Source organism: Mytilus galloprovincialis, chromosome 3 (genome assembly GCF_965363235.1).
Source record: "Mytilus galloprovincialis chromosome 3, xbMytGall1.hap1.1, whole genome shotgun sequence".
NCBI classification, from domain to species: domain Eukaryota; kingdom Metazoa; phylum Mollusca; class Bivalvia; order Mytilida; family Mytilidae; genus Mytilus; species Mytilus galloprovincialis.
Genome location: NC_134840.1, coordinates 18178626 through 18204233, shown reverse-complemented (window position 1 = coordinate 18204233; position 25608 = coordinate 18178626). Strand labels below are relative to the sequence as shown.

General features: G+C 30.6%; 1 protein-coding gene across 1 annotated transcript in view; it reads left to right on the top strand.

Annotated features, from left to right (window-relative positions):
• Positions 1-212: 212 nt before the first annotated feature.
• Positions 213-25608, top strand: part of LOC143066223 (uncharacterized) — a 74868-nt gene continuing 49472 nt past the window's right edge. Inside the window, exons 1-30 of the mRNA XM_076239221.1 lie at positions 213-256; positions 470-613; positions 1533-1576; positions 2832-2848; positions 3323-3432; positions 3705-3881; positions 4140-4189; positions 4465-4584; positions 4903-4946; positions 5399-5520; positions 6131-6286; positions 8362-8402; positions 9136-9161; positions 9873-9976; positions 10281-10424; positions 11462-11514; positions 11945-12064; positions 12416-12462; positions 13022-13107; positions 13514-13675; positions 14908-14945; positions 15569-15588; positions 16227-16336; positions 17070-17219; positions 18010-18071; positions 18659-18766; positions 19824-19873; positions 20813-20919; positions 22646-22804; positions 23211-23251. Coding sequence (XP_076095336.1) covers positions 213-256; positions 470-613; positions 1533-1576; positions 2832-2848; positions 3323-3432; positions 3705-3881; positions 4140-4189; positions 4465-4584; positions 4903-4946; positions 5399-5520; positions 6131-6286; positions 8362-8402; positions 9136-9161; positions 9873-9976; positions 10281-10424; positions 11462-11514; positions 11945-12064; positions 12416-12462; positions 13022-13107; positions 13514-13675; positions 14908-14945; positions 15569-15588; positions 16227-16336; positions 17070-17219; positions 18010-18071; positions 18659-18766; positions 19824-19873; positions 20813-20919; positions 22646-22804; positions 23211-23251 — 2656 coding nt within the window. The remainder of the gene's footprint in view (positions 257-469; positions 614-1532; positions 1577-2831; positions 2849-3322; positions 3433-3704; positions 3882-4139; positions 4190-4464; positions 4585-4902; positions 4947-5398; positions 5521-6130; positions 6287-8361; positions 8403-9135; positions 9162-9872; positions 9977-10280; positions 10425-11461; positions 11515-11944; positions 12065-12415; positions 12463-13021; positions 13108-13513; positions 13676-14907; positions 14946-15568; positions 15589-16226; positions 16337-17069; positions 17220-18009; positions 18072-18658; positions 18767-19823; positions 19874-20812; positions 20920-22645; positions 22805-23210; positions 23252-25608) is intronic.

Here is a 25608-nt window from a genome sequence, read left to right as displayed (position 1 = left end):
AATATAACGTATTTCAAAAGGTATGGTTTGATGATAATAACACTAGTTATATAATTCTTTGTGTACAACGAACAATTATTGATAAATGCTTGTTTTATGGCAACTCAGCACAAAAAGGCAGATATATTATAATGTACAAAACTATAATGACCTTGTCTAAACTAAATAAGATAAATGGAATCAACGGTTTCATGGACATTTCAATACTTTAGATGGACATACTTTATGCCACAAACGATAAACACACGCTGATTTTGTAAAACTATTTGAAATATCTTCTTTTAAAAATTATTATAAAGTAATGTTAATAATTATTTGGAAATAAATCATTTCTATTGCATTTTCAAGATTTCAGTTCCAGTCAATGATGTAGTTTGCATATGTGTCCATTTTTCAGCTATGACAGTATTTAATAGTTCTATTCATTATGTTTTTTCCTGTACATCAAATGTCTTATTTTATGTTTCAGTACTAAAGTAAGAGTTACGGATGTACCACCAACAGACTTGACACTTACACCTATACCAGGCACCAATATATCACAAACTGTTGTACGAATACATTCTACCAACCCAGCAAATCTGACAAAATGTGTTGCTGTTATTGAGTCAGGGTAAATATAAGTTATCTCTATTTATAGGTCACAGGAAATCAGTGATATGTAGCAATCTTGATCGGTCAAAAGCATCAAAGTTACATAAAAATGTCTGTAAAATTGTTAAACTGTAACATGTTACCATTATCAGACATGCAAAATACTAGTAATCATCTCTGATTTTCCATTGGTTTTAGATTTATTTTTTTGAGTGTCACTTATAAGTCTTTTGTAGACGTTTGGTCTTCAACTGTATATATATCTTTAATGAGTTTATAATGCATTGAATATTTGAATCATATATATACCGTATAGAGGATTATTTTTGCGGGTGTAAAATTCGCGATTTTCATTAAATAAGGTATACGAAATATTTTGGCGGTTATTATTTTGGCGGATTCAAATCTTTTATCAATACCTTTGCATGTACAGTTTTAATTTGGCGAAATTTATTTTGGCGATTTTGTTCTATACGCGAAAATAAGCGAAAATTTGTACTCTGCGTAAATAACCCGCTATACGGTATATATATGAGTACATATACCTTTTCCTCTGTAGTGTGTGTTGTTTAATTTTGTTGCTGTGTTGCTGTCTAAGTGACATCATGTTTACTGAAATCTTTCTATTAATTAGTTATGTCTTGTTTCTGTATACATACTATCAAGATAAAATCATCTTTACAGAAAAGCGCTTCGGACGCATTAAATTATTAAACGTGTTGTTTTCTATTTTTTACTCTGAAACTTTGATCAGAATTATTCATGTATTTTGATTGGTTAGAATAGGTTGCTACAATTTTAGACGGATAAAGGCTGTTCTTCAGACCACCATTGTGTGATTAATGTCCAGACACAGCATCAGTCTAGTTTCATCTTAGTTGGCTAGATTTAAAACTGAATTCGTTAATTAATTTCAATTGTTTGAATTATACTTTCAGGCATGAAAAAGATAAATTATGCTACAACATAGAAATCATAACGGGTATGTATAAATCACAGAACAAACATTCCACTCTGTGTATTTGTTAGATGTATTTCCATTTGTATCCATCTGATGAGTACCGCCTTTTTCAACTGATTTTTATAGTTCGTTCTTATGTCGTACTGTTATACCACTGTCTCAGGTTGGGGTGGGTCGGGATTCCGTTAACATGTTAAACCTCGCCACATTCTGTATGTATGTGCCTGTTCCAAGTCAGGAGCCTCTAATTCAGAGGTTGCCGTTTGTTGATGTGTTACATATTTGATTTTCTTTCCTTTTTTTTGCACATAAATTAGGCCGTTAGTGTTCCCGTTATACATTTGTCATTTCGGGGCCTTTTATAGCTGACAATGTGGTATGGGCTTTGCTCATTGTTGAAGGCCGTATGGTGACCAATAGTTGTTAATTTCTGTGTCATGTGATCTCTTTTTGTCGCAATGGCAATCATGTCATATATTCTTTTTTATGTTCACTTCAAAGGAAAATTTTACATTTCAAAGAAGAAAATTTTGTGACCGCAAAGTATATTGTAGTTAATATTATTATATTTCATCAATTTGATAATGACATTTAAGTGAATACCACTTATTGACCTTGAAATGAGAAACTAAATAATGTTTTGTAAATTAAAATTATTGCGCCTTAATATATGACGTTTCAGCTATTTTAAAGAATAAACTTATTAAATAAACATTTTGGGTCCTTTTATAGCTGACTTTTGGGTCATCAGTTCTCTTCAACTTTGTACTTGTTTGGTTTTCTTTACTATTTTGATCTGAGCGTCTCTGGTTAGTCTTATGTAGACGAAACGCACGTAAGATGTAATAAAGTATAAGCCTTGTACCTTTGATAACTATTAGCATGTCGAAATGTCCTATTGTAATGTTTATTTGTGTATGTCTCTGTCCATAATGCTCTTGCATTTATTTGTACTGTACGGTAGGCCTGTCATGTAAAGTTATCATTTTAGAGTTATATTTAATATTGCCATGAAAGCGGGAGGTTTGGCTAGCCGCAAAACGAAGTTTCACCCACCATTTGTTTCGTACAATGTCCTGTACCAAGTCAGAAAATGGCAGTTGTTTTCTTATAGTTCGTTTCTGTGTGTTTCATTGTCGTTTTGGTATTTTTTTGCACTTCAGTGTTTTTGTTGTGTCGTTGTTTTCAAAGCTATAATTTCTGAAGAATGAGAAATAATTTGTTGAAAATACAAAATAAAGCGTGTTTATTTAATGCTTGCGTTTTTTTGTTTTAGGTCCTGCACCATTTCAGGTAAGGTTGTTTAACTAAAGCCTGCTCTTTAATTAAAGATGGTTTCTTAATTTAATTTTCAGCAATTCTTACAATAAAAGTACATCTAAATTATGTATTAGTAATTATACTACTGTTATTTATGTTTATTATCTATCAACACTGATATCCGAAGAAATTGTATGTTTAATGCCTACAGATAAATGTTATAGAATAAAGTAGAAAATCCTATTGCCTTGTAATAAAACTCGCTGTTGTTGAATTAGCTTTGAAATGATTATTCAATAAAAAAAAACTCATCATAGATACCAGGATAAAAAAAATATAATAACGCCAGACGCGCGTTTCGTCTTCAAACAACTCATCAGTGACGCTCGAATCCAAAAATGTTTAAAAGGCCAAATAGAGTACGAAGTTGAAGAGCATTGAGGACCAAAAATTCCTAAAAGTTAAAATTTCTTCTTTCATATTCTTTTTCTAATTTTTTTTTCTTAGAATGGATCCAAATTTACAGAAAACTCTCTTGGACCAAATTCTGAAGTACATTGTGAAACAAGTATTGTCTGTCATCTCATAGTGGAAACTTCGCAGCAAGGAACGCAATGGTAAGTAAACATAAGCATTGATAGCAGGTTTTAAGAAACAAAATTGTATAAAAGATTTCAGATTATCTCATTTGATAGGTAATTTTTAAAGATACAAAGTTGTTTGTTTGAATTAATTAAAGGTAGTTATTATAAGCATAAGCTACTGATAGTACTTTTAAAAGATGAAAAAAAAGTGCAACTATCGAGGATTGTAGTTATTTCTTAAATAATACCAGTTCAAAAAAATTATAGTTGTATTTCTTGAAAAACAAAAAATCTTTATTTTTTAGTCCAAAGATTAAAAATACCAACCCTAGTGTTAAAGGAGACGAGATATCAGACGTGTATGTGTTTGATCCAAAACAGTCAACTGTGAATTCTAAAAAAAGATGTACAACAGATGTGGCCATTAAACCTAGTGTGTCAGAAGCTGGAAGAAAAGAAGTCTGTGTCACAATTGAGAAAAGGTAATGAAAACTTTTGTCTTTAGACAAATACAGACAGAGTGGTGAGACATTCATGTAATTATATCCTGCTGTAAACAGTTTTGTGATTTTAACTTTATATGTTTTTACTTAGCTCTAAAATCAGTGAAAACTACGGTAAATTCAGATTATATAAGAATACTTTCGTGTACACTTTTTTATGCCAGGGGTTGAAATAAGTCATGTGAAAAGTACATCGAAGTTTATTATGTTTTTATTTTATAATTTTTTTTATTTTAGTTCAGGAAGTCAAAGTGATACAAGATGTTACAAAGTTATTGTTGAAAGAGGTATACTAGTTGTTAGAAACAAAAACGATATACCGTTGAACAAATAAGTAAATATATTCTAGCTTTCAGACTTTTTGTTGCATTTTTTCGTTTTTCTTAATACGTGTTCTCTTTTAAAAATTTCTCAGAAATATTTTCATAAAAACATCAACGATGCTTTGGTTTTACTCATTAGTATAAACCATGCAAATATATACAATGGAAAAATATATGTTTATAAATATCAAAAATATGTTGTTGGAAAATTATTCATGTCTACTTTACATTTACTTTAGGTGATGCTTGCAAACCAGTGGAATGTTTAAATGGAGGTATTTGTAAAAGTGTCGACAATAATGAAGGGATAGCGGTCTGCGTTTGTCCATTAGGCTACTCAGGGAACATATGTCAAAACAGTAAGTATCAATTTGTATGGAGTTTAATACAGTTTTGCTATAAGAATATAGACATAAGCTACATTTTAAAGTATTTGGTATTTGCTTTGGAAGCATATGTCATAAGGATATTAGATGGCAGTTCAAATTGCAGGGAGAGAGAAAACAAGGATGTATGTAATAACCTACAGCTCTATAAAAGCAGTATACATAATTATTAAGGTGATAGCAGTAACAATACAAAATAAAACTTACATTATGAAACAAATAAAGAAAGAAGAACGTATACTCTCAAAATAAGATTATGACGTCATTAAATTTTGTAAATATTTCTTACAGAAAAAGACAATTCAGTGACACCATTCACAGGAGAAGAAATTCCAGTAAGTAATATAAATACATTTGAAACTTTCCTAGATAACTTTGCCTTTGTTATACATGTCAACAAATCTGATTATAAATTGAATTAATAATTTACTGTGTCTTCAGTGTTATTTACTCTCTAAAATATAAATTAGCAGCTATGAAACGATGTGATAAAACAGTTAGATAAAAACAAATAATTTCATAAATCTGATTATTTCACTCTTCTAACTTCATACAACAATGGGTGTTGTCAAGACATTGTTGATGACGTTCTATTAAAATGAATGCGTTGAAATATATATGGTTTGTTTTATTTTGTGCTTTGTATCTAAAACAAAATAGAATTAGCGGAATTGGTACAGTAGGAGATCATATGGTGTCATAATCGTTGGCTGAATCAACTGGCAGGGAAATATTTTATAATAAAAAAAATTATGGAAATTATTCTCAACTCGTATCTTTATTTTAGGATGCTGTTAAAAACAAAGGAAAACCAAAATTTACAGCGACATCCTTACCTGAGACGATCCATTGTGTGGTTGATCAACCCTGTCATCTACCAATGAGAGTTACAGATCCTACTGGAAATACGTAAGTAATTATATCATGGAATGGATAGTATCACTTGAGAGTGACAGATTCTATGTGAAAAAAGTTCACCTTATTTCAAACTTGTTTCCTAATTAAATGTTTACAAAAACGTACCACTAGACTGGGTCACGTATTTGATGTGTTAAATGAATGAATGGGTTGCAATTTCACAAAAGTAGTATTTATGCAAATTAATCATAAATGCATTTTTCGATTAGACTACTATATAAACTGTTTCCCACTCAAATGTGATTTCAAATTGATAAGATAATGATACTTCAATGAAAAAGTTAGATAATCCCTTCAAATCAAGTTCAGAAGATTTCTTAGTAATGGGTTATGATTTAGTCTGTATAAAAAAATATCTGATAAACGTGGATCTTCAATATTTTATTGGGGAGTGTTTTTGAAATCCTAGCTGCACTTTTCTACCCTTAATCCTGTGTTGTAACATATACATAACTCGAGAAAAAAAATAGATCAATTCATACATTTTATTGAACAAAATTTAGTAAATTAATAGATAACACTGAACCAAAGCAAAGACACTGTGTAAGATTAGTGAGATTTCAATATAACATATTTATCTAGTTGTTACTTGTGATTTTAGACCTGTGATAGGATTTGGACAAGTAGATCCTGGAATAATTACATCCCCTGTCACAGTGACACCTAGTGGTAATAAAACATATACCACTGATGTGGTGGTTACACCTACAAAACTTGGGAAAAGAAGAGTTTGTGTACAGACAAAGAACACAGAAAAGTAAATATCTTATTTTGGTTCTAAATGTTAAAATATGTTAAGGTGCTGAAAATAATACTTTATTATAGTGTGTGCTTGACAGTATGATTATCTTAAGGCTACTTTCAAGAAGTCATAAATTGGGAGTTTCTGATAAAAAAAAATAACTTATATCATGATATGGTAATAAAATAAAGTAAATTTTACTCATAAGTTAGAAATATAGTTAAAACATTTTTGCATGGTCATTATTGATTTTTCCATACAATGTCATGTTTCAGTTAGATCCTTTTTTAATTAATTTCGAGTCCACTAATAGACTCACAGTTGCTTTGGAAATTGGTGTTTAAAAAAGTAAAATCACCAAAACACTGAACTCCAAGGAAAATTCAAAACGGAAAATCCCTTATCAAATGGCAAAATCAAAAACTCAAACACATCAAACGAATGGATAACTACTGTCATATTCCTTACTTGGTACAGGTGTCTTGTTATGTTGAAAATGGGGAATTAAATCCGGTTGTAAAGCTTGCTAAACTTCTCACTTGTATGACAGTCGCATTAAATTCCATTATATTGACAACGATGTGTGAATAAAACAAGACACAATATTATAGGTAAAATGTCACAAAATGGGGTGCAACACACGAACCACACCAAAAACTTCATGTGATCTCAGGTTATCCGAAAGGGTAAGCAGATCCTGCTCCACATTGCTTTTTGAAGTTGCTTTTAGAAAAATAGTTCATATGTCCCTCTATTTTAATGTACAAATAAGAAAAGAGGGGTAGCATGTGTAAACTACTGTTCTTGTAAGATTTTATGAATATGAGTAAAAACACAACAAGTTATTAAAATTCAGTAGACATTGTATAAAGATTTTCAGTTAGTAACTTTTAAATTAGTAACATAAGCAACACGACGGGTGCTAAATGTGGGGAAGGATCTGCTCACCCTTCCGGGAACCTGAGACTACCCCTAGTTTTTGGTGGGGTTCGTGTTGCTTATTCTTAAGTTTTCTATGTTGTGTCATGTGTTCTATTGTTTGTCTGATTGTCTTCTTTCATTTTTAGCCAGGCGTTGTCAGTTTATTTTAGATTTATGAGTTTGACTGTCCCTCTAGTATCTTTTGTCCCTCTTTTGTACCGATTTTAGAATAATTGCAATACATTCTCTCATAACAACATGTTATATAGAATAAAGCTTCGTGCTAATTTCGACTGTTTTTGCACTGAAGTACAAATGTATGGGGCATTTTGTTTTACAGTCTGTCCATCCTTCTATGATTAACATTTTGATACACAAATTCATTTTGATATGAGCTTTACGAAATATATGCCAAAATATGGTTTTGACTCCGATTATAGTTAATTACAAGGAAATTTGATGTTGCAAGCAAAAGTGTAACCTGAGTGGGAAATCAAAAACAGTTTCTGCTCGACACGTAGCTTTTCATCACCATGAAAGTGAAGTGAGCGCAATTTGCGTCAAACAAGTTTATAATAGATCGTGTAACTGTTCCCCATGAGAGCCACTTTTTAATTGGTTTGGGTAAGTTTCATGAGAAAATATGGACTGTCGCCTGAGGGACAGCCATGTTTAATCCATCCACATTCTGTATGTATGTTCTCGTACCGAGGCAGGAGCCTGTAATTCAGTGGTTTGTTTTTTGTTTTTGTTTTACATTTTTGTTTTTCGTTCATTTTATGGATATAGTATAGGCCGTAAGATTTCCTGTTTTAATTGTTTTACCTTGGTCATTTCGGGGCAATTTATAGCTGACTTTACGATATGTTCTTGTAAAATTTCAATCCTAGTATATATGATGAGTTTATTTGGCTCATAGTTGAAGGCCGAACGGTGACCTATAGTTGTTAATGTCTGTGTCATTTGGTCTCTTGTAATGCTTTGTCTCATTGGCAATCATACCAAATCTTTTTTATATGCCCCAGCTGCGTTGTGTTGTGGAGTTACCAATAATAAGTACCCCAATAGGCAATATAATACATTCGTCTGATAGTATTTCTATTTTGATTAATACTATGTTTAACTAGATTAACCGTATTAACGCTATTACAACTGTACTTTATATTTAGTGTTAATATGGATGAAGTATGCTACAACATTGAAACAAGCGGTAAGTATTTCCTTTCACAAATAATAATGACCACGATACTTAGAAGTAGGAGACAGCCTATATTAAAATTAAAAGTCAGATTTTTTTTTAATCAATTGCTTTTGATCTCAATGAAAAGGTGCCTATGTTTACCTGCAAACAGTAATAAATTATAACGAATTATGAAATATTTCACAGTTCTCAAATAACGTCAACAGAAACTGTCTATCAATCTAAAGCTTAAACGAGCCTGGTGACTTATGATATCTGAGGAATAAAATTTAACTTGAGAGAAATCCTTTCAACTATGTATATTATGTTTTGCATCCGTATCTTCATACATATTTTTTTCACAGTTTTTACCAGGTTTTCAAAAAAACATTTCCTTGAAAGGAACGTCACATGCAACGTTTCAAAAAGTTTACTTTTTCACGGGATACTTAATCCGGTGATGGATAAACTATAAAAAGTAATTATAAAAAAGTAACCATTTTGTGTATTTTTACGAGTATTAAGTTGAAAATGGTGATTTTTTTACATGAAAACTAGAAATGTATCCCTTGAAAATGTAATGTGGTATAATTGACAATTGCCTTGAATTATTTGTTTGCCAATTTCAACTTCTGCAATAAGCAGGTAATATTTCAGGCATACTTTTTTTCAAAGTAGCTATGATATGCAAGGGAACATTGTTATCTTAGATTTAAATGATAGTATTTCTATGATATGGATGTTGTACAATTTGATATTTCAGAAAAGACTACTTCAGGTCAAGGATCAGTAAGTATTCTTAGTAAGATGTATGAATAAAAAGTTCAGGAACAATCAAACATTTGATTTTTTTTAAAGACATACTGTTAACCCAGCGTACTGAAAGATGCACAAGATGCGTGACTAAAAAATGAAAGCTTTCTACTATATCTGGGGATTACACTTTGAATTTTCGTTCATCTTTTAAGTGACTTTAAAAAGATATTGTCGTAAGTTCGAGGGGTAAAAGCTCGCAGAAAACATTTCATACATTAAACAAAGAAAACAGAACTATTATCGAAACATGTTTGACAAAGACCTCACTCCATTACGTAAAATGGATATTTAAAACAAATTCATGAATATTTATAAAAAAAAAGGAATACTTGTGAGTTTACTAAAAAATCATTTACTGTCATTTCGATGTGACTACACTTTTCATTATTAAGACATACATTGGTTCTGAAGTATTTGTTCTCATATAGATTTAGAATGTAATTTAATTTGAAAAGATGTGTTTATCTTTTCAATTGCTCTACTAACAGTGATCATTTGGCTGTGTTTCTTCTTGAACAGTTTGGTTTGACAATATTGATTGTTTGTTAGTCTGATTTTTAAATGACAAAAGTGAAACACTTGAAGTCAAGTCATCAATTTTAATTTTTTCCGCGAATCTAACAAATTGCAACTTTATATAACATTTTCATAATTGGACACTACTATACTTCTGTTTATATCCAGCCAAAGTTTACAGAGTCCACTATCAGTGAGAATTCTGTTGTTGTTTGTCAACCAGGACAAACCTGTCACATTCCACTGACCTATGAGTCATCCAACAATACTTGGTAAGATACATGTATGATATGAATGAAAATGAAAATAAAGAGAATGTATTAAGCATATACATCGTAAACAAATAGTCATTTTTACTCCACGGAAATTACAATTACTAAAATGAAATGAAGGAAGAAAGAAAGAAATTGTATCACATTTTACGGAAAATATGAGTATTTAATCACATAAACTTACAATGATTTTTGAAGTGTCGCCGAACAATATCGATTTGATTAAATTCTTTTTAAAATAGATTTTGTTTTATTCTTTTCTGTTAACTGTTTACTTATAAAGATAATTTAATTTTCATTTCAGTGAAAAAGTTGCTGAAACAACTTTTATCAAAGAAGTTCATATCTTCCAAGATAGTTCAGCAGTCGGTCAAACATGTACTGTAGATGTAGGTTTTACACCCACCCATGATGCTGGTGGTACACAACATATGTGCTTCAAACCTGGGTTAGTTTGACATATTTAATAGCTGGGAAAACTCATGTATTGTAGATGAAGCTGTATTTGGCATAACTTTTTAGAATTAGGTTCCTTATTGCTCTTCAACGTTATACTTGTTTGGCTTTTTTTATCTGATCGTCACTGATGAGTTGTATGTAGACGAAACGCGCGTCTATCGTATTAAATTATAAGCCTGGTACCGTTTAACACTATTTACACCACTGGGTCGATGCCACTGCTGGTGAACGTGGCGTTTCCGATGGTATCAGCAGCCCAGTAGTCAGCACTTCGATGTTAACATGAATATCAATTATATTATCATTTTTATAAATTAACTGTTTGCAAAAGTATGAATTGTTGGGAATACAAAGGATTTTCTTATCCCAGGAATAGATATACTTAGCCGTACTTTTTAGCTCTGTTTGGAATTTTGGGTCCTCATTACTCTTCAACTTTATATTTGTTTGACTTTCTAACTATTTTGATCTGGGCGTCTGGTACCTTTGGTAATTTATTTTACACCAACCTTGCTGTGGTCGATAGTTACATATGTACTTAAAATTAAGGCCGTATATAAAGGCTATACACCAAATTTTTAACAGTGCATTTCATAACAAGTGAGTTTAAACATAAGAAAAGGCTTATTGAGATAAAAAGGAACTGTAGCTACGATAATTCCTGCCGATGTTTAACAATTTTAACCATGGTAGGCTAACATTTCTACATCATTAGAAGTGTAATATGGATTTACATTCATATATTTATAGTTCAAGGAAAGCATTATTTGAAGAAAAAATAAAATTTATATATATACTATTCCTCTAAGATAAAACCATCTAAACAAGGGAATACAATCTAAATGCATGCAAACTGTTTTATATATAAATTTTATTCCAATTATGCAGACTACTGTATATTTTTAACCTGCTATATATCCTATTATCACAAAAAAAGTTAGAAATTCCATGAACTCAATATGAACACCAAAAAAATGTACTGACTTCAATTACAAATGTTGAAAATATCTATTTTTATAATTTCAGAAATAAAGGAGAAATGAGATGTATAATGGTGAACATTCAAGACACATCTTCATGTAAGTATATCATGCTATAAAGTCCAGTCTACCAAACAAGCAAGCCCCGGCAAACATATTATAGAGGTGATTATCAAAACCTAAAGTAATATATAAGTTTAGATAGCTGTTGTGATCCGTTTAGTTAATCAATACATATTCACATTTTAAAACGTCAACATGAAAATAAATGAAATGTTAAAAAAAAAGTGGTTTATTTGGATAGATATTTAATTATTATTTTAAGGTAAGAGATCGAAAGCAAAAAGAAATGGATTTGTTTTATTTTGAATAAATGATTTTTATTAGTGATCATATTACTACCTAAATATTATTCCTTTCAATTCAGACTAAGCATTTCGTAACATAAAAAAATCTCACTTGTAAATTTTACAATCAAATATAAAAATCAAGGGTTGTGTATATATGATAAGCTATTATACTTTTACAGTAAGTTCAACACCTTGTCAGAACCATCATTGTTACAGAGATGGATTTTGTTCAGTTCCATCCGGGACTCAAGCTGTTTGTACCTGTCGTTTAGGATCTACAGGACCTAGATGTCAAACAGGTTAACACTAACTATGGCTTAATCAGTCGTATTGACTTTTATACATTTAAACAACATTTGAAGAAATTAATGTATTCCTGAAAACCATGGTGATGTCATTTTAATACTGTTCATAAGGGAAGGACAGCTTTTTTAGCTTGCTAGTCTTCATGGATTAATAATGAAGCAAAAAAATTTGCATATGCATATTAAATATCAAACACAAATTCATAGATGATAGTTATATTATACTTTTATGTGCCAAATTGTTGTGATGATAGATAAGCTATAACAGTAATAGAAGTAGGGGACAGAAATCAGTAGCATTTCTTTAACATTGAATGCAATATGAATATTATTTTTTCTTTTCAGATTCAACCTCATCTGTTGTTCCGGTAACAGGGAGCGCCACTCAGGAGGTAAGTAATGTGATAGGATGCCTGAAATGTCTGTTTTTTTCATTCATCGTTGTCAATATAATGGAATTTTATGCGACTGTCATACATGTGAGAGGTTTCGCTAGCTATAAAACTAGGTTCAATCCACCATTTTCTACATGAGAAAGTGCCTATACCAAGTCAGGAATATGATAGTTGTTATGTTTGATGTGTTTAAGTGTTTGATTTTGCCATTTGATAAGGGACTTTCTGTTTTGAATTTTCCTAGGAGCTCAGTATATTTGTGATTTTACATATTACAAAGAAATATCACACTAAATTTAGGATTACAATAACTGTCGCATGGAAACGACTTTTATACACTGATTTTTTTTCACCTCATGGACTGATCTTTAGGATTGGGTTGATATGGACACATTTTTAAACTGAAGTAAAAATATTACCAAACTTAAATTTCAGATTTCAATTCAGTAGTTAAACTATTGCCATATCTTTTTTGATACATAGATCTGTCATTTATGAGGAAGGACATTAATCAATTATAGTACTATAACCATGAAATGGTTGTTTACCTTTGTAGCCTAATTTTGTCGATACAGTTGTACCAAGAGAAGTGAAATGTTACAATGGGAGAGAATGCTTGATTCCGTTTGCTGTCAAGGGAAAGTAAGCATATTGATAAATATTTAGTCAAATTTAATTTGTTGTCAAAAATGTTATTTTATATCAGAACCTTTCCTTTGTTACAGATTTTGCACTTAAAAAAGATACATACAATTAAAACTAAAAGCAGAAATGTACCTTACTTTACAGTGATGGTTTAAAAAATAAAAATATGTATAACAAACAACACGAATATCTAATAAGACGCCAAAGATTTTTCACCATTTAGTGAAGAACCTGCAAATCATCTGTCCAACATCTATTTTATTTTAAAATTGTTCTTATTGAAATTACGATGGAAGTTTTAAACGACCTTTGCTAGATATATAGCCCTTGCACGGTCGGTATTGAAACTATGTAAATATTCCTTCATTTCATAATGCATTGCATTCTATATTATCTATGGTAGTAGTCACTCAGTTGAAGTCGGAGATCATGACAATGGAATGAACACAACGATAAAACCTAGTACAAAACTAACGTCTACTGATGGTGTGTATGAACATATTTTATCTGTTACACCTCAAACATCAGAGGGAAAGAAGGAGATATGTGTCAGAACAAAAACTGGGTATGTGTTTTACCTATATATTTACATCAAAGGGATTTGAAGAAAAAAACATATTTGTAATCATAACAAGTATGTGGGGTTACAAATTGCTGTTGTAAATATAATAAAAAGAATGTAAGATATCATGATTATATGGATTTCTGTCACAATTTGTTTTTAAGAAAACATCAGCTCCTTAAAATGAAGGATGTACCCTAGGATAAAGTGTCTTTTTTCATCCCATATTCTACAATATATATCTTACACAGATCTGATTAGGTCCTACCCAAGAAATGTATGTTTCTAATCATTCAAACTCAAACCCTCAAATCCTAATATAGGTTGCTCATTACTCTTGTTAATGTCTTTTTGTCAGATATACAAAATTCTATATTTTCATGCATGTAATTTCATCATACATTTTGCCATCTGACTCCTTCTTTTCTTTTCATTATTTTAAAATGTTTGTTTTAAAAAACTATTTTTGAAAATCTTATAAAACCCTTGTTACTATGCCCCCGACGTCACCGATGGGGGCATTAAGTGTTACCCTTTTCCATAGGTACGTTTTAAAATTATTTTCAGTCTCAACTTTTAGTTAGCCACAACCAAATATTTTTCCTCTAATAAATGTGAAGAAACTTAAACACAATGCTTATAAATAAAAACACAAATAAAGTGTGAATTTGGGGGTGTCACTTTTACTGTTCTCAATTTATGCCCCTTTATAACGTTATATGTAAGCAGGGAATTTATTTTTTTTCATTGTTTCAAATAGATCGTTGTAATATAAAACAAAAATACTTTGTCTCATGAAAATTTAAATCACAAAAATACTGAACTGAAAATTCTAAACGGATAGTCCCTAATCAAAAGGCAAAATTATAAGCTCAAACACATCAAACGATAGACAATAGATAACAACTGTCATATTCCTGACTTGGACTTTCTTATGTTGAAAATGGTGGATTGAACCGTGTTTTATGTCTAGCTTAACTTCTCACTTGTATGACAGTCGCATCAAATTCCGTTAAATTAACAACGATGCTTGAACAAAACAAACAGACATAATGGGTAACATTTTTTTTATAAAATTGATAATATTTTAAATTCAACAAAAGGGTAATGACAAGTAAATTTATAAACAGAAACTAGACATGATTTATTTTAATGATTGAAATACGAATAAAGTATCATCATTTAAAAAAGACCATGAGTGTAAATTTAACCATTAAAATTGTGGTCTTTTACAGGAAAGATGACCAGATATGTTTTATAGTGGATGTAGTTGGTAAGTTTACGAAGCAGCAATTAGTATGGTATTTGGTATTGAACACTATCAAGAGATATTGTTTATAACTATTCGAAATAAATTCAATATTTTACTAATAAGAGGACATTAAATTAACCTAATCAAGATAACAAGTAAAATACAAAAAGAAACAATGCATTTACATCAATAATTAAAAAACAAAATTTTTAAAAATAAATATTACACTAGGCGTGATCAGGAATTCCAAAAAGAACAAAACAAGGACGTTATCACAACAAAAAAAATAACAGAAAAATTCCATAGAAAGTAAAATTGAACAAGCAATTTCAATGAATACAAAAATAAATCAAGCTAAGACTGACACAGAATCTCAAGGTCTACACTTGAAATTCATAGAAGCTTAAAAGACGCTTACAAACTTACAAAAAATCCACAAATAGTAAATAACAGAACAAATGAAAGGAAAAAAATTGGCATATTAGAAATTTTATAATTGTTTATCTATTCCACTAGACATTGTAGAAAAATAAATAACTGAAACTGAGGTAGGTCTTATCAGGAGATAGATCAAAGTATTTAATAGAAAAACAAATTGAAAACTAAACATAACAGATCAATCTAAAAACTTGATTTACTTTCAGATCCACCTGCGAACCAAGGGGTATGTTTTAAATTTTCATTTCATTTTGGCCCGAAATATATACTTCAGTCTTTCAGGCTTTGTGCTGTCAAAGTTTTTATCAGAATGAAATGTGATTATGTGAGAAAAAAACAATTAAGGTTATGATGTTTTTTCAGTGTAGGAAGACTTACTATTTAACCTGATTGTCTTTTTGGTTTTTCTTTGGCATGTAACACAAACATTTGTATTATCTCATATGACCAAGTCCTTAAACATCTAGGGCTTATTATCAACTTTTAATACGGACCTACGATTGCATCTATTTAATGCATCTATTTCATAAAATTGACATGTTGTGTTATGTAGTGTCATACTTGTGACCATTAAATGAATTAAACATTTGAACTCAGGTTAGGATAGTTTCAGCTCAGTCTAGAAAATCTTTTGAGATACACTTTCATTGTCTTGCTTTGTAAAAATACTATAACGGGAGTTGGTACATTCTATTATGAGTGACACACGAAATTAACTTTTGACAAGTTATCTTTTTGCAAGTAACCTTGTACTAGTAATATAACGTTGATATAGTTGAACTTAGACTTGTTTTATTAAACAATTTTGTATATTTTCGTTCCTCAACACAAACGTATGTGATGGACCTTTGATATATTTTCTAGACAACACCAGATTTCACAGGAACAACATTAGGCCCAGACTCCACAGTGGAATGTCAAACAGGAACACTATGTCATGTTCAAATACAGACTAATCAAACTAATGGAAAGTGGTTGGTATTCATTTTATAACAATTCAAGTGTTGAATAGATTTATGCAAAAGTTTTCACTTTAATTAGTAAACAAAATAAACTTGTCTTAGTCAATAGTCAAAAGAAAATGAGAGACATTCTTAGAAATTTTCTTGAAAAAAATCATATTGTTTACATAAAGTGAAACCTTAAAACAATGTGGAATTTGTTTGGTTTTATAAGAAAGGTTTTGACTAGATTTCAGAGTTAACTTCAAACACATATGTAATAGTGCAAGTGGAATAACAGAGAAGAATGTTAGACAACTTGTCTTATCAATTTTGGTTATATTGATCACAAATTTTAACGCGATAAGTTAACTCAAAAACAAAATACTGTTTTATCATTCGTTCAGGAATAGACTTGTATAATTTTTAATCTAATTAAATAGATGTTTTCTAAGTCATGATATGAACCTTAGTGATTTTCACCAGCTCTTAGATCAAGAGAACTATGTAGCATGCATAGTATCTTACAACTGCAATTTGGTAGTCCCAAGTAAAATGTCTCTTTTAAATTTTGTTTAAATACATCAATAGTAACTTAGTTGGAATGAAAGAATTATTACAGCAGCTTGAAAAATGTGGTACCCACTCATATTCTAAAATAAAATGGAATCTTAAAAAGGACAGGCAATTAATGTATAACATGGTATGATATTTGGCAATTTCTATTCTTCAATAGGATTGATAAATTTCAATTTCTATTTTACAGCCCTGCTATTTTAGAAAATACAGACAAGACATCAATATCAGATGTACATATCTTCCCACCACAAACAAACCAATGTACAACTGATGTAGTTTTGAAACCTCGGGTGACAGAAACTGGACAGAAACAACTTTGTGTTCATTTTAACGCTGGGTAAGTAGTGTTGAGTAAATTTAGTGCGTATTGTCTTTTTTTTCAGTTCACGGTCTATAAAGTGGGAAGGTATTGTGAAGTAGATATAATGCATATTATCTTTGTTTCATATAAGGTTATATGCTGCAGGTAAATAAAAATTCTGTTCAATTACAAACTAAGAATTTATTTATTTATTTGTGTTTTGGGATACTTTCTCATTGCTGTATATCCCTTACTTCATGTTAGCTATCTGAAAGTTAAAAAAGGAAAATATAATGTAACATGCTTGATTTCAATGCAGGTTTGATAAAATGGATAAAATTACAGACAACATTTTCATTTTTCAAACAAGTAAATAGATAGAACAAAATATGAAATATATAGCTACACATATACGTAATAATCAACAAGTAATACAATAAATAAACGGTTATAAAATAGCATTCATGGTGTATCTGAGCGAACATTTCACTGAATGTTTTATTGCTGCCGTCTTTGACGTGAATATGAGTTGAGAAATTATAATTTTTTTATTTGCAACTGTTATGAAAATACAGCAGTAAAGTATGTTTAGAATAACTAAGTATTGTTTAAAATATTGTTTTGATATGTATTGAACTTATTCGACTTTCTAACACGCCACAATAACTTAAGGAAATATTTAAAATGACATCAATAAAAATGTGGGCTTATTTTTCTTTTAAATGCATTTATTTGTATTTTCAAATTATATAATTTAAAATTCCTTGCCTAGATTAATCCAGTGAAGAAAAGTTATGTTTTCAAAGCTCTACTTGTGCATTTTTAGAACTGTATCAAAACAGGAAAACAAAGAGAGATGTTTTAAAGTAACAGTTTCAAATACAATAGGTATGTGCAGCTTAAATTTTACTCACAATTTGAATCTTAATAAAAACAATGGTATGCATTCGTTTTGGTTTGTAAATATAATCTTTTGCACTTTTATATATAAATTACAAAATGTGGTATGATTACCAATGAGACAAATCTCCACCAGAGACCAAATGACATTGAAATTAGCAACTATAGGTCACTGTATGTCCTCCGATGAGGGAAAGTCCATACAGCATAGTAAACTCTAAAGACCTTGAAATGACATGTTTAACAGTTTAACATTTATGTACAAAACACGAGACATAAAAGAAATATGATATATTTCAGTATGCTTCTTTTTTTATGTTATGTTGAATATCTAATTTTCTGAAGTTATATTAAGATTGAGTTTTACTTTTTGAGACTTTTCTCTATCTCCTGCATGAATTTAAAAAAAAAACAACGACAGTTTGTAAAATTCCTTAAAACAAAATTGTGTACAAGTTAAAACACCAGATACATTGTTGCCTGGTACAGGTTAACAAACTATCATACTACATGTATGTTAAACATCATGTGTCATTTTAATGTATTACATATAAGACATATTTGACTGATTTTAGATCCTTGTGTTCCTGTATACTGTATGAATAATGGTGAATGTCAAATTAACAATGGCCAAGGGGAATGCATATGTCCTTCAGGATTCACAGGGGGGAAATGTGAAAATGGTAAGAAGGAATTATTGTTGGATTAACCATGTCTGCAAAATATGCATCTGACAATGTTAAGTTTGTATTAAGTACGTCAACATGTGCGGATATACACGAACACCAAGAACACCAAGATCTATGGGAAATATCAATGTATCACTGAAAGGGTTTATTCCTTCTATTTCTACATATTAAAATCTGGAATGTATGCATGTGTGTACATAGAACCCTTCATTTTTTCGGAGCACCCCTTGCAAGCTGCGAGGGTACAATGGAATCCGTGTATACTCCAAATATGGATTCATGAAGATGTGTCACTAACATATTGATAACAATTTAAACCAGGACAAGTGTTCTAATAAAATACCAGAGATGTGTATTGCAGGGTGAACATCACCCGTTCTGATGTACTGAAATTTAAAGCGCTCCAATTCAGAATGAACAGGGTACCTTCAGCACTTTAGCCATCAGAGAATACACCACCATATTGACGTTTCGTTTTAAAGTGTTTTCATTGGTTTAAACAACACTATATAGAACAAATCTCTATGAAAATTTCTATACAAATTACATTTATTAAACAGTGCCCCAGGTTGTGTCGTCATTAAAAAGTTGTATATCAAGTTTCAATTACCAAAATAAGTTGATAAATTTAAAATTCGAACACATCGCCTGCTTCATGTAAAAAAAACTTGGATACTAATATAAAATACCCATCAAAGCAGTTATTGGAATTGACAGATTAGAATAGCCCTAGACCACAATGAAATTCAAAAATAGTCTTTAGTTGATTCCTTGCTTAATTTCAACAAGGCTTTTATCAAAATTGTTTTATTTTATTTTTTAAAACCAATGACTTATAAGATAATAGAAACTTTATTTTAGATCTTTATGTTTCATCGTCTGCATTTGGTTGTTATCTAGTAAATTATGTCAACTTTTCTTTGCTAACGATGTTTAAAAATGGGGAACATATTTTCCTCAGATAATAGCATTGTACACTAACTGTTATGTGAATTGCTGAGGCGTAAAATGTTTTAATAAAATATAATATTTATTTGATTTTTTATTTCAGTTAAATCAGAAAAAGTAACAGCAGTAAATCTAGGTGTAATAAATCCGGCAGTAAGTTGTAGTGATTTAAATTACTAACATGTACATTTTTCTAATATAATTTTATCAGTAATATACTTTTTTAATTGCCTATCCAAAGTCAGGAGCCTGCAGATCAGTGGCTGTCGTTGGTTTGTGTCTGTCAAACTTGCTTCTAGTCAATTGTTTTGTTATTGATTTGGCTGTTATTTTCTCAATTGATTTTATTTTTACTGAATTTAATTAATATTTATTATATACTTAGTAGTAAATACAGATAAATTGTATGTGTAATACAATCATTGGCAAGCTTGCTGTATCAGCCACCCGTGATGATATCGATATCAGCACGGTTACAAAAGCTTTATCACACCTTTAATCTGTATGACGTTACGTCATCGATTGCAGTCACTGCAAAGGTTTTCAAATCCCTAATCTGTATGACGTCATGTCAAACCTATAATCTGTATGACGTCATTTGAAACCTCCTTATCTGTATGACGTCATATCACATAAAAACATCTACTTGAGGTATACATATGTATATAATAAAGTGTATATTATATGGCTTTTTCAATATCACACACCGTATCAACCCTCAACTAATATAATCCCTCGAGCAGAGCTCTTGGGATTATATTGGTGTCTCGGGTTAATACGGATGCGATATTGAAAAAGCCATTTGACATTCTCTATATATCACCTGCAATAGTGATATATTTACCATAAAATAACTATTATGAGAAAAATGTGAATACATGGACTAAATAAAGAGACGTAATATTATGAAAATAGGCAATGAGACAACTATTAACCAGAGACTATGGAACATTAATGTTAACAATTGCTTCATCTGCAAAATTATGTTTTGGTCAACATTTTATTATTATATTACAACCTACTAGTAGCAAAACATTAACAATATAAAGTTGTAGCTTTTTCATGTTTTATATGCAACATATTACTCTTCAGCAAGAACTACCTCATTTTACAAATACAGCTGTCCCTAAGATTATCAAATGTGTACAGGATATGCCATGCCATATAACATTGACAGTTACCGATCTTAGTGGGGAAAAGTAGGTATTATGTATAGGCCTTAATGTTTCTGCTTTCAAATGATTTTTTATATCTACATGTAAGGTTATAGATAACAGCCATGGTATAAATGTTTTGTTTGATAGGTTTCATCTTCCCTTTAATTTCTTCTGCTTTCTACTCTATTTACCCTTAAAGGAATAAAACCACTTATCCAAAGCGCATTTGTTTTTTTATGTAAAATTATGCTTTTATAAGCATTCCTAACTATTTTGTATTAAATTCAAATAAAGTGTCAGTTATTTCATAGTTCTATCCTTAATCGTAATAAGGGGTCACCACTTTCCAACCTTCAATAAAATACATGTATGTTGAAAGTCACTTGATAATTTTGGCTGCTAAAAGGGTAGGTCAACAAGATATAAAATTTAATATTTATTAATCTTCTAAATGTCTTGTCTTAGGGAGGGATAAATCCTACTTTGTAAAGGATTACTCTGATTCAAACAAAAAATTCTCTGAAACTGATATTATCAAGATGCTTGATTTCTTGATTGACAACATATTTGTTACGTTCGGAGGACGTGTTTTTCAACAGACTGTCGGCATTCCATTGGGATCAAACTGTGCCCCTCTACTTGCAGACTTGTTTCTTTATTATTATGAGGCTGACTTCATGCAGGAACTTCTTAGAAAGAAAGATAAGAAGTTAGCAATATCCTTTAACTCTACTTTCCGCTATATAGATGATGTTCTTTCACTAAATAATTCAAAATTTGGTGATTATGTGGAACGCATATATCCCATCGAGCTAGAGAAAAAGGATACTACAGATACAGTTAAGTCGGCCTCATATCTTGACTTACATCTAGAAATTGACAACGAGGGTCGGTTGAAAACAAAACTTTACGACAAAAGAGATGATTTCAGCTTTCCAATTGTGAACTTTCCATTTCTAAGTAGTAATATTCTAGCAGCACCTGCATACGGGGTATATATCTCCCAATTGATACGATTTTCCCGTGCTTACATTTCCTATCATGATTTTCTTGATAGAGGGTTGCTGCTCACAAGGAAGCTATTAAACCAAGAGTTCATAATGGTGAAGTTGAAATCATCCCTTCGTAAATTTTACGGACGCCATCACGAGTTGGTTGATCGTTATGGAATAACCGTTTCACAAATGATGTCGTAACTACAATCCCCTTCCCTTTCATGAATGTGACCTACCGATTTAGACTATTTACCGGATTTGTTATCACATAAGCAACATGACGGGTGCCACATGTGGAGCAGGATCTGCTTACCCTTCTGGAGCACCTGAGATCACCCCTAGTTATTTGGTGGGGTTCGTGTTGTTTATTCTTTAGTTTTCTATTTTGTGAAGTGTGCTGTTGTTTGTTTGTCTTTTTCCTTTTTAGCCTTGGCGTTGTCAGTTTGTTTTAGATCTATGAGTTTGACTGTCCCTTTGGTATCTTTCGTCCCTCTTTTTTACATTTGAAGCGAGAAAGAAAAGTACTCTTCTGTTATGTTATGTGCGTAAGTTACATTTTTTAACTAACCCGAACTAGTTAGGTTAAACAATAATGTGTGAAGAACTATAATACTTATCATTTCAATGGTAAAGGGTGAGTTTCATGCAGTCTATCAGTTTGTTTATCCATGGCTGAAAACTGTTCAATACAATTTTGTTTTGTAAATGATATTTGTAAGATATTATGTTTGAAAGACACTTTAACTGTAGATATACATGTTAAATGTTTGTAGACCATCGGTCAAGTATGGAAAAGTAGACCCAGGAATAGATACGGAAAAACCTGAGCTTACACCTATCAATGGAACAAAGGATTTTACTACTGATATTACAATTACACCACAGGAACCAGGGACTAAAAGTCTTTGTGTGCAGACCGCGACATCAATGGGGTATGTCTTGCTCTTTTCTTTACTTTTTCATAGTTCATTGATCATTTTTGTCATACTTGTATTTTGAGTAGTTATTTTTACTATTTTCTAAGGAAGTCAGATGTTTGCAGTTGGTGTGGTCTGTTGTACTATCCTTTATTTTTGTTATTAACTTTATCTCTCTTTCTAAAAGGTTTATAACACATTATTCTGTCATAAGTAGTTCAGCATATCAGTTTATTTTAGTTGACCTAACTTTATCATTTAAACCATGCATGTTTTCAATTCAGATTGCTCCTCAATCACATTTATTAATTTTACTTTTCGATAACATTTTGACAAATTGCATTTATTGATGGACAATTAAATTTCCATATACAGCATGTACAGTACCTGATTTTAAGAAATGGGCCGATTTATTTTGTAGCATGAACGTAGATGAAATTTGCTACCAGATTCAAACTTCAGGTAATTATTCAGATAATATAAGAACTTATAACATAGATATGTATGCACCAAGTTAGTGTCAAAATGTCATAAATTAATGACTTGGATGAAACATCTCGATCCAAAGTTCAATTCCGATCAAAATGTATTGTGAATGAAGTTAGATTTTGTAGTATGCAAAACATCAACATCCTTACAAATCTTATGTACTTACCAAACAAAGACACAATGCCAATGTATCCTGTTGTATATTATCCCGCTTGTATTCCACAGTTAACATATATATAACCTACTTTTCCACATTGTCCACATGTATTATTTCCAAATATGTTGCATGAACTCTGATATTTTGGCCATAAATGAAAGGTTAATCGAACAGCAACAATCCAACTAATTATAAGCAGTTTACTCAGGTTTTTCAGGAATGTCTACTCTATATATATCAGCCATTCAAAAATAGGTTATTCAAGCATGATGAGTACAATTTAGGAATGCAATGAAAAAAATTAAAAATGTAGAACCCTGCAGAATATTTAGAGCTGAAAGTCCCTAATCTAAATGTTAATGACGGATAAGTAACAAACTGTCATAATCCTGACTTGGAATGGGCATTTTCTTATATAGGTTAAACAAAGAGACATAATAGGTAAAAATGTCAAAATAAGAGATACATAAGTCAACATTGTCAACATTGTGTTGTAATCTAAATCAATATAAAACACACAAATCTGACAACCAGGAAAAACAAAAAGCACATTTGCAAAAGCGAAAGACAAAAATAAAAGAGATTAACCTTTCTCATTCCTTAGGAAACCTTTCCCTGTAATTTACATTAACCTGTATAAAACAAGTACATATCTTAGCCTCTACGTGTGTGCAACCTGTAAAACAACTTTTATTTTGACAGCTTTTTTTGCAAGTTTAATTAATAATTTACTCTTGTTTTAATTAAGCAAAGTTTAGTTCAAAAAATTTTAAAACAGTTTCATCATTTAAAGTTTAGATTTTTATAGACCACAATTAGTATCTGAAATTAATACATGTTCAAATTATGATTTTGTTTAGTCCTCTTCTTATATGACATACAATTTTTAATGCAAAAAAATGCATTGAATAAATAATTGCACTTTTTAAGGCTTCATTACATACATTTATCATTGAAAAAAAGTTGGTTTACAGCTTTCCAGCATTCAAAGCTTGTTTTCCACATCCTGTAATATTGTTTTGTTATCCTTTGTTGTAAATATCTAACCAAGTTCAATTTACAGGGTCTAATTCAAGTAAGTTTATAAGGCGTGATAAGGTTGTTGTGACGTGTGATTTATAATACATGGGTATCAATTGCCATGTAATTAATTTAACTCTAGCTCTTTACGAAAATAAGGATATAGTATTTCACAATTTTCTAATAATTGTAAAATTTTAAAAACTTTAGTGTATGTTCTATTCATTTTCATAGGAAAAGATTGATTGCAATGGAAAAACACTAGAAAAGAGTGTTTTTAGATGGCCACTATCTTTCCTGTATTTTGTCTTATGACAGTCAGTCATTAGAGAATATCATTAATTTCTTAGTTTCAAAATATATAAAATGAGATTTTGCCTACTATGGATTGAAGACACAGTTTACATGTCTGACTACATGACAACCCTGAACCTGTCTTGAATTTTTAACAAAATTTTATTTTCTTATAGTTCATTTTAGGCATTGCCAACTTACAGAGATAACAAGCTACATTAAATACTAGTTCATGATAATTGATACCCAAATATTTTTACATGATAGATATTATATGTGTAGCTAGTGCTTCAGTTCAAATTGACTTTGACTTATATTTGATAAGGATTTATATGCATTTCTATTTTATCAGAAGCATACATGATGATTTCTAAAAAAAACCTCAACACATGATATACAATTCAAAAACATTTAGATCACCATGACCTACATCTTATGTTAAAATAATATTTGTTGACCTATACATTAAGATTAATAAGTTAGAATCCCTTGATAGAATATCTAGTTATTCCACACATAATAATGTTTCTAGATAGAATTTGAAGAAAACAATCTGTGAGTTACAGGTATATGCCCTTTCGGTAGTCTCAACTAAAAGTTTCTAAACTTATACATAATGCTTATTACCCAAAAAACACCCACCAAGTTTAAATTTGGTGGCGTCACGTATATCTTTCTAGCGTTATGCCCCGTTACCAAAACAAATAGCGGAATGTTTCGTTACAATTCTCAGTACTTAAGTTTGCCTCAACCAAATGTTATGAATCGTTTACACAAAGCTTATTACTACATTACACAAATTAAGTTTAAATTTTTGTGGCGTCACTTTTCCTGTTCTAGAGTTTTGCAACTTTACAAA